The sequence below is a fragment of the Aspergillus caelatus genome, assembly GCF_009193585.1.
Source record: "Aspergillus caelatus strain CBS 763.97 unplaced genomic scaffold BDV27scaffold_105, whole genome shotgun sequence".
Taxonomy (NCBI): Eukaryota; Fungi; Ascomycota; class Eurotiomycetes; order Eurotiales; family Aspergillaceae; genus Aspergillus; species Aspergillus caelatus.
The window spans coordinates 61,229-76,873 of record NW_022475368.1 but is presented as its reverse complement, the minus strand read 5'-3'; the positions used below and the strand labels follow the sequence as shown (position 1 = coordinate 76,873).

Below are 15,645 nucleotides of genomic sequence, written 5' to 3'. Positions count from 1 at the left end.
TGTAGGTTACCTGTGCTGCCCTTGCGATTGAACTAGATACACACGACCCTCCAAGGCGGCTAACAGAGACTTGTTTATCTTGCCCTGATGTGTGGACATAATAGACACCATTTCCACCTCATTAGACACACCCAGCTCTATCGCACTAGGCAGCTCCCAAATCCTTTCCGTAGTCGAGAAGTTGAGCACCACGAGCGCCTTGGTGCTACCATGACGGCCCTCCTTGACAAAGACAAAAAGATTCTGGTCCAGGGGACTCAGGTCTTTAAATTCGCCGTATACAAACAAATCCGGATACTGCTGGCGAAAATGGATCATATGGCGCCAGAACGCAAGGACACTCTCAGGGTTATCGAGCTGAGAGGCAACGTTAATTTCGTTTGCCAAAGGATGAGGTTTCATCCACGGCTCCTTAATCTCCTTCGCATCCTTTGCAGCAACCTCAGAGAAGCCGCCATATTTGGCTTCCCCATTCCATGGCATAGGCAATCTAGCATGATCCCTAGCAAGATGTTGCAGAGCATCGAACGCCTTGTCCAATTCCTTTTTATTATCCGCACCATAGCGCTCCTTGACCATGTCAACAAAGAGATGGCTGCTGATGTCTCGATAGTTCTCGATCGGGTAGGTTTCCAAGGGAGCGTTGACGAGGCCGATTTCCTGACCTTGGTAAATATATTGCGTGCCACTCAAGCAAGCCTCTAAGAGAGCCAGCAGCTTTGCACCACTAGCACGGAACTGTGGCCGGTCGTCCGTGAAGACAGTGACGGATCGGGGTAGGTCATGGTTCTCCAGGAAAACGGTAGTCCAGCCATCAGTGTCTCGGATGAGCTCTTGCGTCCGACTAATTCCGGCCTTGAAATCAGGCAATGTGAAGCTTTTGGGTGTTGTCTCGTACTTGTGTGTTTTGCCGAAGCATACATCGATAGCATCGAACTGAAACACCATGTTTATCCTCCCGGCACTGGCGCTCACGTAGTCAAGCACACACTTCGTGTCTGGTGCATAGAGTAGCTCCCCGACAGTGATGGCGTCGTACCGTGAAAGAATGACATTCATCTCATCCAAGAACTCGTGCATTCGGGGCCCGTTACAATAAAGCGTTGCGGCAGGTTGGTAAGGAGCCTTGGGATCAGTAATCGGTGCATCCGGCATCTCAGATGGTTTACTATACATATTAACAGTATCAATGCGAAACCCATCCACGCCACGATTGAGCCAGAACTCCATAGCTGAGGCATAGATAGCCGTGCGGGTTTCAGGATTATCCCAGTTGAGATCCGGCTGCTCCGTCGCCCACACATGTAGGAAATATTCCTCTGTATTCTCGTCCCACTCCCACGCGCTACCACCACCAAAGCTGCACCGCCAGTTGTTAGGCGGTAATCGCTCGCCCGTCGGTGAATACCGGGCCGGTCTCCAAATATACCAATCACGCTTGGGGCTGTCCTTGCTTGAACGAGACTCCTTGAACCACGCGTGCTGGTCTGAGGTGTGGTTGATAACAAGATCCAGCATAATACGCATGCCACGTGTATGAGTCTCCTTTATAAGCGTCTCCATATCCTGGACTGTCCCGTACGGCGGGTAGACCTCCTCGTAATTTGAAATATCATAACCCATATCAATCTGGGGGCTTTCATACATTGGGGAAATCCAGATAACGTTGGCACCCAAGCTGGCAATATAGTCGAGCTTGGGGATAATACCAGGTAAGTCGCCAATCCCATCACCGTTGGAGTCGCAGAACGAGGCAGGGTAGATCTGGTAGATGACAGCCTCCTTCCACCACTGTTTCTCCCGAACGGTGATAGTCATGATACGAAGGAAGATACGATAAGAGAACAAGAAAAGAAGAGAAGAGAAGGAATGTGATCGGATCACAACAGGTAAGATGAGAAGGAGGAGCCAGATGAACAGAGGAGAAATAAAATGGTCCCCCCTGTGTTGCTGGACGTATATCATTTGACTTTAATATCCCACAGCACCATGGAACTAGATGTGGAGTATGGGAACTCAGCTTTGCGATTAATAATTGCCTCGTGTTGCGATGCCATCCCACAACATTCCTTTGTCTGAGCAACATGATGTATCTGCACCGCTACCTACGCTGTGGGTATCGTGAATGTGCAAGTCATATTGTAATTCGCCCATAATCGGACCGACAACTCCTCGTAGTTCCTTATTCGACTGATTTTGGGCGGAGCCCACAATCTGCTTCTCAGCAACACATCGGGTTCCCCGTCCGTGATTGTCCTCAAACCCCATGCCAGGCCAACCAGTACTCTAACCAGCATAAGAATAACTCCTATTAAGATAGATGAATAGCCCCGGATGCACGGCCGGTGTGGGGCGTGGGGACACACATTTGTGACAGTGATTGGGCCATCGTCGGACCGACTACTTTTGAGTAGTTGAACTCTAAATCTCTAAGGGTTGAGGACAAAGTCGATAGGTTCGCTGATAGCTAGAATGGGTCACCCCCTGGGGACATCTACCACCGTTTTCGTTTTGCCAATACTCTCAAGTACATCCTGTATGATGTCCCGACTATCCCCGCTTCCCCGCAATCGGCTGGTATCAGACTTTCTGTGGCGTTTGTCCTTTTGAATGAACGATATCCTTGATTCACATGGCTCCCTAAGCACTCATTCAGTAGCGGCTATAAAGATGGAGCCAGTTACTGTCCATCTACCTTATTGCTCTTGAGCCAACCAGCCGTCTTTGGATGCCTTGCTGAACAACAGGCCTTTTCTTCTCAAACGATTTTCACAGAATATAGCAGTCAGGACACCCCCCCTGATACGCCATACGACGGGATGGCCAGTGAGACCCCCTCTTCGAAGCCAGTCATGCACGCTTCAACCATGCAGGAGGCTACTGCGGCCACCAAAGCCGAGCTCAACTTGGGGCTCGTAGAGTCTTTGAAGCTGTACCGGAAGGCCTGCCTCTGGTCGATCTTTTTCTCCACTTGCGTCGTCATGGAAGGGTTTGACATGCTGCTACTAAACAGTCTCTATGCTTATCCTCCATTTCAACACCAGTTCGGCATCGAGTTGGAGGATGGTACATTCGAGCTGACAGCTGCATGGCAATCCGGTCTATCTATCGGCGCCTTTGGTGGTCAGATCATTGGGCTTTTTATCAACGGCATCATTGCTGATCGCTTTGGGTACCGCAAGACATTAATTGGCGCTCTCGTCGGCTGCTGTGGCTTTATATTTATCATCTTCTTTTCTGAAACGACTGTACAGCTCCTTATTGGCGAGCTTCTCATCGGTGTTCCATGGGGTGTTTTCCAGACAATCACAATAACCTACGCATCCGAAGTCTGTCCGACGCATCTACGTGCCTATCTAACCACATACGTTAACCTTTGCTGGGTTATCGGCCAGTTCATCGCCTCGGGCGTGCTACGTGCCATGCTTACACGGGACGACAAATGGGGCTACAAGATTCCATTTGCCCTGCAATGGATATGGCCCATCCCACTTATGGCTGGAATTTGGTTAGCCCCCGAGTCCCCATGGTGACTCGTCCGCCGTGGCCGCCTCGATGATGCAAAGAGGTCCCTCAGTCGCCTGACGACTCGAAGCTCTGAAATTCCCTTCCAACCCGACGAAACTATCTCGATGATGATATTCACCAATGAGATGGAGAAGAAGACAGAAGAAGGCACAACATACCTGGAGTTATTTAAAAGCGTCAACCTACGACGGACAGAGATTGTCTGTGTCACCTGGATGATCCAAACCTTCTGCGGAAATACCTTTAGTAGCTACTCGACGTACTTCTATGAGCAAGCTGGTCTGGCAAGTGAAAGCTCGTTTAGCATGACTCTTGGGCAGTATGCACTCGGCGCTATGGGCACCTTTCTCTCATGGTTCCTCATGCGCCAATTCGGTCGCCGGACATTATACCTCTCCGGCCAGGTGTTTATGTGCATCCTCTTGTTTATTATCGGCTGCACCTCCTTCGCGGGCCACGGCAACACCGCCGCCCAGTGGACAACCGGCTCCATGATGCTCGTTTATACGTTTACCTATAACTCCACCGTCGGGCCGCTCTGCTACTCCCTGGTATCAGAGCTTCCTTCGACGCGGTTACGTATCAAGTCAACCGTGGTGGCCCGCAACGTCTACAATGTCGCCTGCATCATAAGCAACCTGATCACACCACGCATGATCAACCCTACTGCCTGGGGCTGGGGCACCAAGTCAGGCTTCTTCTGGGCCGGTTCTTGTTTTCTCTGTGCGGTGTGGACGTACTTCAGGCTTCCCGAGCCCAAGGGTCGTACGTATGCCGAACTTGATGTCCTGTTTGAGAAACGGATCAGCGCACGCAAGTTCAAGACTACTTACATCGAGCAATTCAACACTCATGAGGATGGCGCAGAGGGTGTGATTGATGGAGTCATTGTCGGACATGTTAATTCGCAGCCCCCTGAGAAGGAGGGGAAATGCTAAGACGGGCAACGCGCGAGGCCACAGTGGTGAGGAGAAGACCCTTACTAGAGGTCTGCCAATGTCGTAGGGAGAATTCATGCTTTAATTGAATTGGCCTTACTACTCACTAGGTGAGATGAGTTTATAGTGTTCCATACATAGCAGGCCTACATATATATGTCACCAACCAAAGAAGAATTGCGACTATTCTCGTTTACCGTTTGTTCCCTCCTATAAATATAGTATTCAACTACCTGGCTCCTATCGGGACGCTAGGTCTACAACCTAACCTATCATCTTCTTAGGTGTATTAGCTATAAGAATACAACATATTCAAAGCAATATTATGTTAACCTTCCAACCAGTCTGTCTTTTAATCAACCGAATAAATCAATTAAAAATTGTATACGAACGGCTACTAAATTAGGGCCCTTAGGCACGTGCATTATGCGCATTAGCTGTTTGATACTACTCGAGATGGCTATGCTTATACCGGTTAGTTTCTTGACCCACAGATTTGTACCACTATGGAGTACGTGTAAGATAAAAGATCTGAGGAGGACTAAAAGTCATCTATCCTCTATTAGTAGTGATTTCCGCGATCTTTAAGTACTAGTTCGGAATTCCACTAGTATGAGAGATCATTAGCCTGGACCCACCTGTGATGCGCAAGGGGATGCATTTTTGATTCAACGACAGACGTAACAATCAAAGCCGTGTGTCGGGGAAGTTATATTTGTTCCCATAATAGTCACTAAGATCATGACTAAAGCGGTATCCTTCGGCCAGAGATTAAAAGGCGAGGCAGGATTCTACACAATCGCGAAACAGTTACAAGATAATGTGTGGCTAGCATTGTAATCCTGCCTATCTTCTTCGACTCACAATCGACGAAGTCTAACAGATTCATCATTACGGATCCCAAAGCAAAGAGACCGTTGTGGTTAAAAGTATCCGACACTTCCGTCTCCAAAACGAACGAGATTTCCTCCTTCGTTTCCAAAACAGCGCCCCTTATTTCCGCAGGTTTCTCGATGAGATTGAGGATCCTCCAGGACAACCTGCGCTTATCTTAAGACATCTGGATAATGACCTTCTGCAAGAATCTAACCATCGAACACTTACAAGAGCCGAAGTCAAATACGTCGCCAAGAGAGTGTTAAGTGCGTTGGGTGTTTTGCATAGAGATGGTTATGTTCATACTGTTCAGTTCCTTGACTAGCAGATTTGAATCTGGGGTAACTGATGAAAACGACAGATATAAAACCTAGTATTGTATTGATAAATTATGGACAGAATAAGACCCGTTTCAGCGATATCCAAATGGCCGACTTCGGGAGCATGGCTCATCAAAACTTCCGCTACGCCCAGGATAGAGATCCTACTGGAACACCTATTTTCCCGAGTCCAGAGGCACAGCTACAGATGAGGTGGGGGACTGCAACGGACATCTGGTCTTTTGGGGCAATGGCAAGTCTGTGAAGTTTGATATAGCGCGTCCAGAGACTAATATCCTTGCAAACACAGCTTATCAGTCTTATTTAAGGGCAAGGATTCCATATCTTCAAACCTAATCTCCCGGTTGATAGCGACGAGTGTGATCTCAAAATACTCATGAAACATCACCAGTGCTTCGGGTCATTTCCTGCCTCGTATGATGAGATTGCCGATCAAGACAGACTTGCTGTGCTTGTATGGATAATGCAGAATACTCCGCTAGAGACACCACGGCCCTTTCATCTCATAACTTCTCGGGAGATTAGCCAGCAAGATATGGAGTTCGTGTTTAAGATCAGGAAGCTTGATCACAGGGATAGACCAACTGCAGACTCTCTTTTTGGGGATGGCTGGCTCTTGGCCGAGTGATGTCGTTAATATAGACAGTGTAAGCGATTCTTCTGGAATGTTATCATGGACCTGTTGTTTTCTGACTTTAATATGATTTTCATAGAATGCAAAAATTGTATGAGCCGCACATTAATAATAGGGTTTTTATACACCGTTTCCCGTGAACTGGAATACAGGCCAAGAAATAGGATGGACACAACTGTAAATACGATGGTCAGAGGTGTAGTTATATTTTTCTTTAAAACGAGTAGAAACTGGCATATAGTATCTTGATACAACAATGATATAAATTTGGACTGGCAATATCCACGATTAGTGACCGCGAATGTCAAATAGCTGAGATCACAAGTAAGGACCCTTGTACTAGTCACCCCATTCGGATAGGTGAGTACTCAGTGAGACTGTTTCTCCAGCTCCAAAAAAGCATAAGCCGAGTCGACAACACTCTCCTCAAGACCACGATAACGAAGTCCAAGTATTCTCTGGGACTTCCCGGCGTCAGGTGTATACAATTCAGCGCCTCCGAACCCCGAGCCAGGCCTTCTGAGAGGTACACGATTCTTCACTTCAGGGACCTTCTCCCGCAAAATATCTGCAATTTGCTGATAGCTGTAATTTCCAGCACAGATAAAGAAACGCTCGCCGCCAGCCTCTGAAATTTCGTACGCTCTCAAATGGGCCTGCGCAACATCTCTTACATCGACCCAAGACCAGAACCCATTGTCAGGTATGGGATCACTTGGCTTCGCATCCGGAGACATCAACCGGTATACGTCAGCCGAGGTGATGTTCAATTGCGAAACATGGGTAGCGTTGATATTAGGACCGTAAATCATAGGCGGCAGAATGGTCACGAGATCAAAGGAAGTATTCTCATCTCTGACAAAGTCCCATGCAGCACGCTCTGCCACTTTCTTTGCGGCAAGGTACGCTTCCACACTCGATGTGCCTTCGCTCACAGCCTGTTCATAGGTCATGGGGTTCCAGTCGCTTTCGGAGTACACATGACCGGGCCAGGCACCTTTGGACATGTCGATCATGGAAGCGAAGGAAGAGGTGATGACTATACGTTTGACTTGATGTGCGTGCTTATGAGCGGACTTGAGGATGTTGATAGTTCCGTTGATAGCAGGCTGCACAATATCCTGCTCATTATTGTCTGTTTCAATCGCGCCTGGACAAGCCGTATGCATAATCCCATCGACATCTTTGACTGCTTCATCGAAGGCACCGTCCTTGACAATGTCAGGGACAATGGCAAAGCTTAGTTGTCGGTCATATAGTGGAAATGTACGCTTGACCTTCTCTGCTGTAGCTTCAGAGCGAACTGAGCCTCGGACATGATAACCTGCGGAGATAAAAGCTTCAATGATATGAGCGGCTACGAAGCCAGAAGCTCCTGTCACAAGGATGGTTTTGGGTGACTGCATCCTATTGAATCGATTAATCTTGGTGTGTTGTTCTACTCTTCGACTCGTATTGAGGATGTTAGACCTTTTATATCTGTTTAGAGCTGAAAGACTTGGTACTAGCATGTGGTTGCTTATCTCCATATTTCAAATAAACAACTCTCGCTTATAAACCAAACCCCGATATCTTGCATGACTTGACTGGAGCCATATCACCCTTAAAAGGATTGCCAAGGCTGCAAATTCAGGAAAGAAACGGACTTAAGGCTTCGTGTTTCAGAAGCTCCAACGGCATAAAATCGCTCCATCTCGAGCCAAGAGGCTTAACAGCGGATTCAATGGCCCACGCCCACAAAGGCTCAGCGAAGCTGTCAACTAATAGCACACTAATACACTGCACCATTGCATCATACGAATTGGCTTACGCCATATGAGCTCCAAAGACTTAACCTGAACATATCATAGCTGCTGTTATAGCTAAAGTCATACAAATGGAACGATTACGATTAACGGTAACGTTTTAAGGTTAGTTAACCTCACCCTGACGCAGCCTTAGGGCCCCGGATAGAACACTTTCCGGGTTCCGATCTTGGTTGAAGATTCCCGAAACGGAGTTAATCGTAAACTCCGATCAGAGTCTATAGAAGACAGTGGATATGTTATTATGTACTCTTAATGGCCCATGGTTTCCTGTGAGACTAGTCGTCATACATCACTCATATCCTGGCTAGTAGCAGATGTCACTCGCACTCCTTTCATAAGACTTTGGGCCACCTGTAGGTCTCCGCTTGCCATCAGCTCTTGAATCCAGAACACAGCAGTGGAGTTGTTGACATCTCCCAGGCCCTCAATATTATAGCCTTGCTTTAAAGCGCAGTCATAACAAAAAATGTCGAAGTCAATATGAATAGAATTGTAGGAAGGGTAATTCAGCCGCACCGCACATGTTGGCCATAATAATGGTTTGGATACCACGAATTGAGGGTTAACGGTGTAGTCGAAGGGGTTCACACGTCAGGTATCGTCTCTCTTGAGGTCGAAGAATGGGTTTGAAGTGCAAAAAGGAATGGTCCCGGAGAGGCTCGAACTCTCGACTTCTGAGTTATTAGCTCAGCACTCTAACCGACTGAGTTACGGGACCAATTGTGTCTGGAAGGTCGAGAACGGCGCCCGGTCCTGCGATTATAAGCTAGGTCTCCAACGAAAGGGTCCAGCACTTTGGTGCCAAGCAAGAGCTCTACGAGTAACCCTAACTTGGTTCAACTTATGTGTTGTACACCCAGAGAAGCGGTATACCTCGATTTGATTCTCCAAAGTAGAAAGATATGGCATTTACGCTCTTGTTGGATATACCAGTGGGAGCCTTTGCGACGAGAAATTCTTTCGAAGATAAGATTGTCTCAAATGCACTAAAGAGTTCCTCAGGACTCCTGAATCATGGGTCCACGGCATAGATGATTGGAGATTGAGGCGGATATACGTCCCTAGAATTCTGATTGCTCAGCAAGGTCGTCACAGTTAGCCCCTGGGCTATTAATCGCACTATGAACTTTCGTCAAACTTCTGCGCTTTTACACCAGTTACGAACTCTACTGAGCGCTTGTATGAAGAATTTCGGTGGGCGGTGACGGCCATCGACTTAGCGTCATTCATTCGCCATATGAAGCTTACAACCATTTATATGGGCGCTGTCTCTTTGATTTTATGTCTGGTGGGGATGTCAAGTGGGTTCTTCTATAATGGTAGAGGTGGGGAGTTATCTGAAGGAGCGTGAATCTTGATCTACAATCCCGAAAAGGCAAATTCCCGATGCGCGGATCTGTTTTCCCTCCAATCGGCAGGCCCCATACTAGAAACATCCTGCAGAACATGAGTTCATGTTTATACTCCATAATGTCTCCGCACCTCTCGGTGTGGGGTGGGGGCATTTTGAGTTGCTATAAGTCAAACCACCGTAACATGTTTCCCCAGCGTATTTCCAAGCCAGGGTTCCGCACAACGCCATACCAAAATGGTACCCAAGATCTTTTCTCTGGCTTTGCTGCCAGTTGCGCTGGGGTATCCGCACCTCCAGCCACGGTTGGATAATGGGGTCGCCCGGACGCCTCAGATGGGGTAAGAATTGGTGAACTCTATGCCCAGAGTCAAGCTGACAATGCAGATGGAACACCTACAATCACTACTCATGTTCCCCAAATGAGACTATCGTGCGCTCCAACGCCCAAGCCTTGGTGGATTTAGGATTGGCCTCCCTAGGGTATCGGTACGTCACGACCGACTGTGGCTGGACCGTTGCGGATCGACTACCTGATGGATCCTTGACATGGAATGAGACCTTGTTCCCAGAAGGCTTCCCCGCGCTTGGGAAGTACCTTCATGACCTCGGCCTTTTATTCGGTGTCTATCAGGACTCGGGGATCAAGCTGTGCGGCAGCCCTCCCGATAATGTCGGCAGTTTATGTATGTGGTTCTCAAGGAGCCGAATCATCAAGTACTGATAATTTTCTGATAGACCACGAAGAGCAAGACGCCAAGACCTTTGCATCTTGGGAAGTTGACTCACTAAAGTGTACGCTGCCTTTTCTATCTTCAGTCCTTCAACTACTAATGTATTATGATTATAGATGATAACTGTTATTCCGATGCCGCAACGGGCTATCCAAACGTCAACTACGAACCAAGCACATCACCGCAGCCGCGATTCGCAAACATGTCGCGCGCCTTAGCAGCGCAGAACCGCTCCATGGTGTTCCAAATCTGCGAATGGGGGATTGATTTCCCAGCACAATGGGCACCCGCGCTAGGTCACTCGTGGCGAATCGGTAATGATATCATCCCCCACTGGAGGGCGATCTACCGAACCTTGAACCAAGCTGTTCCTCAAACCAGCTTTGCAGGACCTGGACAATGGCCGGATTTGGACATGCTTTATGTGGGCAACGATATACTCTCTATTCCAGAAGAACAAACCCATTTCTCTCTCTGGGCCATTCTCAAGAGTCCCTTGACTATCGGGGCTGTGTTGAAGGATGATCAGACTTCCATAAATGACGAGTCCTTGCAGATATTGAAACAGGAAGATGTTATTGGTTACAATCAGGATTCACTGGGTGTGAGTGCTAGTCTCCGGCGACGCTGGACAGAGGAAGGCTATGAAGTCTGGAGTGGACCCTTGTCTGGTGGCCGTACTGTGGCGGCTTTGATCAATTGGAAGGACGAATCCAGGGATCTTACTCTGGACCTCCATGATATTGGATTACAGTTTGCCGGCACAGTTAAGAATATTTGGGATGGTTCTACCGCTCAAAATGTGAAGACATCCTACACAGCAAATGTCCAGGGACATGGGACGATTCTCCTCGAACTTCAGGATACTACAGCTTCTGGTCACTATCCGGCTGACACATTTGCGACATCAACTGGGTGAGTGATTGCTCAAGTGTCTTGTTTCCACTGCTAATCCAACACTGCCATTAGTTCTTCAACCACGTTTGAACAGATCTACGGAGTCACCACAAGTACCAGGTATAACATCACAGTGAAATTGTCCGAAGGGGCTTCCTCCGAAGACGTAAAAATACAATCGACGGCAAGTAATAAGACTATTACAGCACAGGTCTCAGCATCAGGCACAGAAGCATCTGCACAAATACCCCTGGTAGCCGGATCATCGAACTCCATTACAATTACGTCCTCACAGTCCGTCGACTCAATCATAGTGGCCCCTCCCAACGGCACATACTACCCGAATACGGCCTTCACCACAACCGGAAATGCGGAAGCTGTCTCCTGCGGTGCAGGATATTGCCAGCCAGTTGGCTCTAAGATAGGGAACATCAGTGCGAACAGTACAGCTCGGGCTGTGATCCCCGCTACGGCCGGAACGAAGTATCTGGCGATCGACTACATCAATAATGAGGTTGCATTCGACTCGGCTTGGGATTGGGGATCCAACTCTAGGAACCTGACTGTGAGCGTTAATGGCAATAAGCCAGTCAGACTTGATGTTCCTTTGAGTGGCCAGCACAGTGAGTTGTTTGGGCCTGGAAAAGGGTGGTGGGATGCTGCGACCCTAGGAGTATTGACTGAGGGGTGGAAGGATGGAGACAATGACGTTGTCATTGGAAACGAGGGTGGTGACAACGGATTCACGTCGTATGGACCTGATTTTGTTGGCTTGAGGGTGCTATAGTTAGAAGGGGATATATCCCTTCTCCAGTAGTAACTCAGAGGCCGTATTTCACCTCAAACATCATTGTTAGACTTACCAGACCTCGTACCGAACATATAAACGATCTAGCTTTGCTAAGCACCCTCAAGATTGGATTGATAGAAAGATAGGGCAAGTCTAAAGTTTCTTGTCACGAGAAGTTGTCATAGATCTTACAAGTCGCTTGTGAAGATATAGTTCCTGCTTTCTTGAGACATCTGCCCAACTTCACCCCTGAATTAACGCTTCAAATCCCTGAAGCAAGTCCCTCTTCAAATCCTCCAAATACTCCACCCCAATACTAACCCTAAGAAGGGTCGGCTTCGCAGACGCATCCACCAGCCTCCTCCATTCAATCTGACTCTCCACACCCCCAAGACTAGTGGCATGTTGAAACAAACGCAGCAAGCCGGTCAATCTACGGCTCATATCCTCTGTCCTCATCTCAATAGCAAACACCGGCCCGAACCCATGCGGCATCTGTTCCCGCAACCAATCCATATCCCCTACCTGAAGACTCGCATGTCTCACAGCAGCGACAGTCTTCTTAACCATATTATTAAACTTGCTCTTCAAACACTCATCAAGCCAGCGAACTAAACCGGTCGCATTCTCACTCTGTCGCTGTACTCTCAATTCCAACGTGCGAAGACTCCGCAATCCAAGCCAAACCTCCATACTACCGAGCACACTACCGAGAATAGTCCGCTGCTCATGTAGAGTCTTGAACCAGGCATCTTCTCTCAATGGCAGAATCGACAACGTCCCACAGAGAAGGTCATGATGACCACCGAAATACTTCGTCCCACTGTGCATGATGATGTCTGCACCCAGCGCAAACGGATCCTGGAGACCTGGTGGTCCAAACGTTGAGTCGATTACTAGGTACGCTCCGCGTTTGTGTGCCTCGTCTGCAAATCGTTTGATACTGAGCGCTTCTCCTGTTGGGTTGATCGGTGTTTCAAGGTGAATTACGTCGCCTTCTTGGAGAGCGTCCAGTTGGTCAAAGCCCAGGATTTCACAGCCTGTCAGCTGTTGGTGTAAGTTGACTACCTGGCGACTACCGTAATATCCCTCGCCGATGGCTATGCGTTTCGGTTTGAGGAATACGAGATATGCATGTACGGCTGCTAGACCAGAGGCGTAGGTTAGTGTTGGGCCGCGGATTAGTGCTGATAGCACTGTTTCTAGTCGGGTGCGCGTTGGGGCGCGGTCTCGGGAATAGCAGAAATTTCCAAGCTATAAGGTAGTTAATACTATGCAATTATGTTTGTGCATGGTTGATGCAGATATGATGTTGAGTGACGTACTGCTGGTCCGGGCAGAGATTCATCTTTGTCCGCGTTGTACAGATACCTGAAGGTTGTGCTGAGATGGATTGGCGGGGCGATATCTGATTCTCCATCTAGGTCATTGTCGGCATGGAGTGCCTGGGTGGCGAGGCTGTCGTTGGACATTGTTTGGACGGTGTTAACTTAGAAGTTAAAAAGTCTGATGCGGCATACCGCAGAGTGAGGCCGTCCGGGTATAAATCATGATGTTGGAACTGTATATCTTGCGTGGACTGACTCGGCTATCGATCATAGATAAGGTTACGAGTCATTTATATTGCAAAGAAAAGGTTAAAATCTTATTGAAGTGGGCGTTGGCATTAGTAGACGAAGTTTAAAACAATTCGAGCCTACTCGAGCGTATAGCGTCACCCCATGGTCTTTAATACAAAGCTCACACCACTCCAAAGCTACTTTGTATAAAAGGTGCTTTCAAATTAACTAAATCTGTACACAGTAGGTAGGGCCTGATAGTTAATAAATTGTAGACACGCCGGACTGCGTACCGAGTACCGAGTGGATCTGATAACTCGGTGACTTTTCGGCATATGCACAAACGCCGAACTGGTCCCACCAGACGCCGACCCTTATATGGCGATGGCCTATCGTGTCATGTCCAAGAATTAGCACACCGGAGCTAGCGATGAGATTTGCACAATTTTCACCCACCTTCTGCTCACGGGCCATATGGATATCATGTTGCTGACATATCACGCTGATAAAGCATTTCGTGGAGCTCGGCGATGTCTCATAAACACCTACCAAATGAGCCATTACCGACGTCCGGTCCGGAATCTGGATAGCCCTAACAGAATGAATTTTAGCACTGCACCGAGAACAGATTAATGGCAGACTTGAAGAAATAAATAGTAGATTCAGCCAGAAGAGTATCCTAAATTAATTATCAACAACAACAACAACAACAATCACCATCATAAACCTTCTACCCAAGCAAATACCTCCGTGAAAAAAGAAACGATATCAAAATGCAGCCCATCATCCTCTACTCCCACCCATACGGCCCAAATCCCTGGAAAGTAGCCATCATCCTCGAAGAGCTCAACCTCCCATACGAAACCCGATTCATCAGCTTCCAAGATGTCAAAAAAGAACCGTTCGTCAAACTGAACCCAAACGGCCGTCTCCCTGCCATCGAAGACCCCAACAAAAACATAACCCTCTGGGAATCCGGCGCAATCGTCGAATACCTCATCGACAACTACGATACTGAGCAGAAGCTGAGCTACACCGACTTCGCTGCCAAATATGAAACCAAGGCATGGCTGCATTTCCAAGTTTCCGGTCAAGGCCCGTACTACGGCCAGGCTGGGTGGTTCAACCGCGCCCATCCGGAACGTCTTCCTAGTGTTATTGAGCGGTATGGAAATGAGATGCGTCGTGTGACTGGTGTCCTGGACTCTGTTCTGAAGAACAGGGAATGGTTGGTCGGGGATAAGTGCAGCTATGTCGATCTATGCTTCATGCCCTGGCAACGCTGGGCACCGAAGTATGCGACGGATGCGGAGAACTTGGATAAGGATTTCCCCCATGCCTCGGCGTGGTTTAAGAAGTTGAGTGAGAGGCCTTCTGTTAAGAAGGTTTTTGCGGATCAGGATCGGGCGATTGAGGAGTCGATCAAAAATCAGACTGGTTTGTAAAGAGTATACTTGATTAGGGGAATCCAAACCAGAGTCAAAGATCATTTTCTGGCTTAGATTTATATACAATATACCACATTGAACATAAAAAGGGTTATTTTGATATTGCTTAAGGGGTGGTTATTTGGTAATAGAACTCTGAACAGAGTAGTCTTCAGCGCTTCTAACCATCTCACACTGCGAGACTCAGAGATATATCGCAGCTTCTCGAATTATAAATCGTATAGTCGGAGGTTCAATACTGTCAAGGCTACTTTATCTATACCACTTAACCTGCAGGATTGAAGGAGGCAACGGCCAAGCTTGAGCGGACGATGAGAAGTAGAAGTGAGGTGTAAGTTGCTCAACTCACTCCCAATAGGAGTGTACTGGAAATAAAAGTAGCCATGCTATGGAACTCTTTGCATGAAGATGGGTGAGGTATTTCTCGAACTACATTAGTTAGGGGTAAGCATCGGAGAACAGATTAAATTCAGGAGACACCAATAAATCTATAACCTTAGCTTTACAGGTTATTGGTCGCTGGGAATCTACTTTGCCTTCTGAACACTCATTCAATATAGAGAGCACTCTGACAGATTCTATTATAGAGTGAATACCCCCTCCTGTGATTCGTGAGCTCATATGCCATGGTGAATTTGGAGATGAGCTCGAAAGAGTGAGTCTGTGACTCTGATCTGGACAATGGGCACGCGGGTAGGCGCTAGAACAGAAAGGGGAGTTATCTCTATGTTCGTATTAGAT

The 15,645-nt window shown here is 47.8% G+C and overlaps 7 protein-coding genes and 1 non-coding gene across 8 annotated transcripts; 4 read left to right on the top strand and 4 right to left on the bottom strand.

Annotated features, from left to right (window-relative positions):
* Positions 1 to 6: 6 nt before the first annotated feature.
* BDV27DRAFT_158483 (alpha-glucosidase) lies at positions 7 to 1,818 on the bottom strand (the record flags this gene model as incomplete). Its single annotated transcript, XM_032072693.1, has 1 exon — positions 7 to 1,818. One exon carries the CDS (start codon positions 1,816 to 1,818, stop codon positions 7 to 9), a length of 1,812 nt encoding a protein of 603 aa, XP_031926863.1.
* Positions 1,819 to 2,867: 1,049 nt separating this feature from the next.
* On the top strand, positions 2,868 to 4,750 carry BDV27DRAFT_165247 (general substrate transporter; the record flags this gene model as incomplete). Its single annotated transcript, XM_032073876.1, has 3 exons — positions 2,868 to 3,529; positions 3,569 to 4,398; positions 4,689 to 4,750. The coding sequence occupies 3 exons, from the start codon at positions 2,868 to 2,870 to the stop codon at positions 4,748 to 4,750; spliced, it is 1,554 nt and encodes a 517-aa protein (XP_031926862.1).
* A 457-nt stretch (positions 4,751 to 5,207) lies between these two features.
* On the top strand, positions 5,208 to 6,311 carry BDV27DRAFT_145858 (serine/threonine protein kinase; the record flags this gene model as incomplete). Its single annotated transcript, XM_032070468.1, has 4 exons — positions 5,208 to 5,302; positions 5,373 to 5,635; positions 5,704 to 5,919; positions 5,992 to 6,311. 4 exons carry the CDS (start codon positions 5,208 to 5,210, stop codon positions 6,309 to 6,311), a joined length of 894 nt encoding a protein of 297 aa, XP_031926861.1.
* A 474-nt stretch (positions 6,312 to 6,785) lies between these two features.
* On the bottom strand, positions 6,786 to 7,785 carry BDV27DRAFT_129468 (SDR family oxidoreductase). The gene is made up of 2 exons (XM_032067205.1): positions 6,921 to 7,785; positions 6,786 to 6,843 (listed from the first exon to the last, which is right to left on the bottom strand). The coding sequence occupies exons 1-2, from the start codon at positions 7,721 to 7,723 to the stop codon at positions 6,807 to 6,809; spliced, it is 840 nt and encodes a 279-aa protein (XP_031926860.1). The 5' UTR covers positions 7,724 to 7,785; the 3' UTR covers positions 6,786 to 6,806.
* Positions 7,786 to 8,769: 984 nt separating this feature from the next.
* Positions 8,770 to 8,843, bottom strand: BDV27DRAFT_t124. The gene has a single exon. It is a non-coding gene; the product is annotated as a tRNA-Ile (tRNA).
* Positions 8,844 to 9,713: 870 nt separating this feature from the next.
* BDV27DRAFT_165246 (alpha-galactosidase D) lies at positions 9,714 to 11,894 on the top strand (the record flags this gene model as incomplete). The annotated part of the gene is made up of 5 exons (XM_032073875.1): positions 9,714 to 9,817; positions 9,864 to 10,162; positions 10,215 to 10,271; positions 10,327 to 11,125; positions 11,180 to 11,894. 5 exons carry the CDS (start codon positions 9,714 to 9,716, stop codon positions 11,892 to 11,894), a joined length of 1,974 nt encoding a protein of 657 aa, XP_031926859.1.
* Positions 11,895 to 12,140: 246 nt separating this feature from the next.
* Positions 12,141 to 13,369, bottom strand: BDV27DRAFT_158478 (trans-sulfuration enzyme family protein; the record flags this gene model as incomplete). Its single annotated transcript, XM_032072692.1, has 2 exons — positions 12,141 to 13,151; positions 13,223 to 13,369. The coding sequence occupies 2 exons, from the start codon at positions 13,367 to 13,369 to the stop codon at positions 12,141 to 12,143; spliced, it is 1,158 nt and encodes a 385-aa protein (XP_031926858.1).
* Positions 13,370 to 14,229: 860 nt separating this feature from the next.
* Positions 14,230 to 14,901, top strand: BDV27DRAFT_165244 (glutathione S-transferase family protein; the record flags this gene model as incomplete). The annotated part of the gene is made up of 1 exon (XM_032073874.1): positions 14,230 to 14,901. The coding sequence occupies one exon, from the start codon at positions 14,230 to 14,232 to the stop codon at positions 14,899 to 14,901; it is 672 nt and encodes a 223-aa protein (XP_031926857.1).
* Between the last annotated feature and the right edge of the window lie 744 nt (positions 14,902 to 15,645).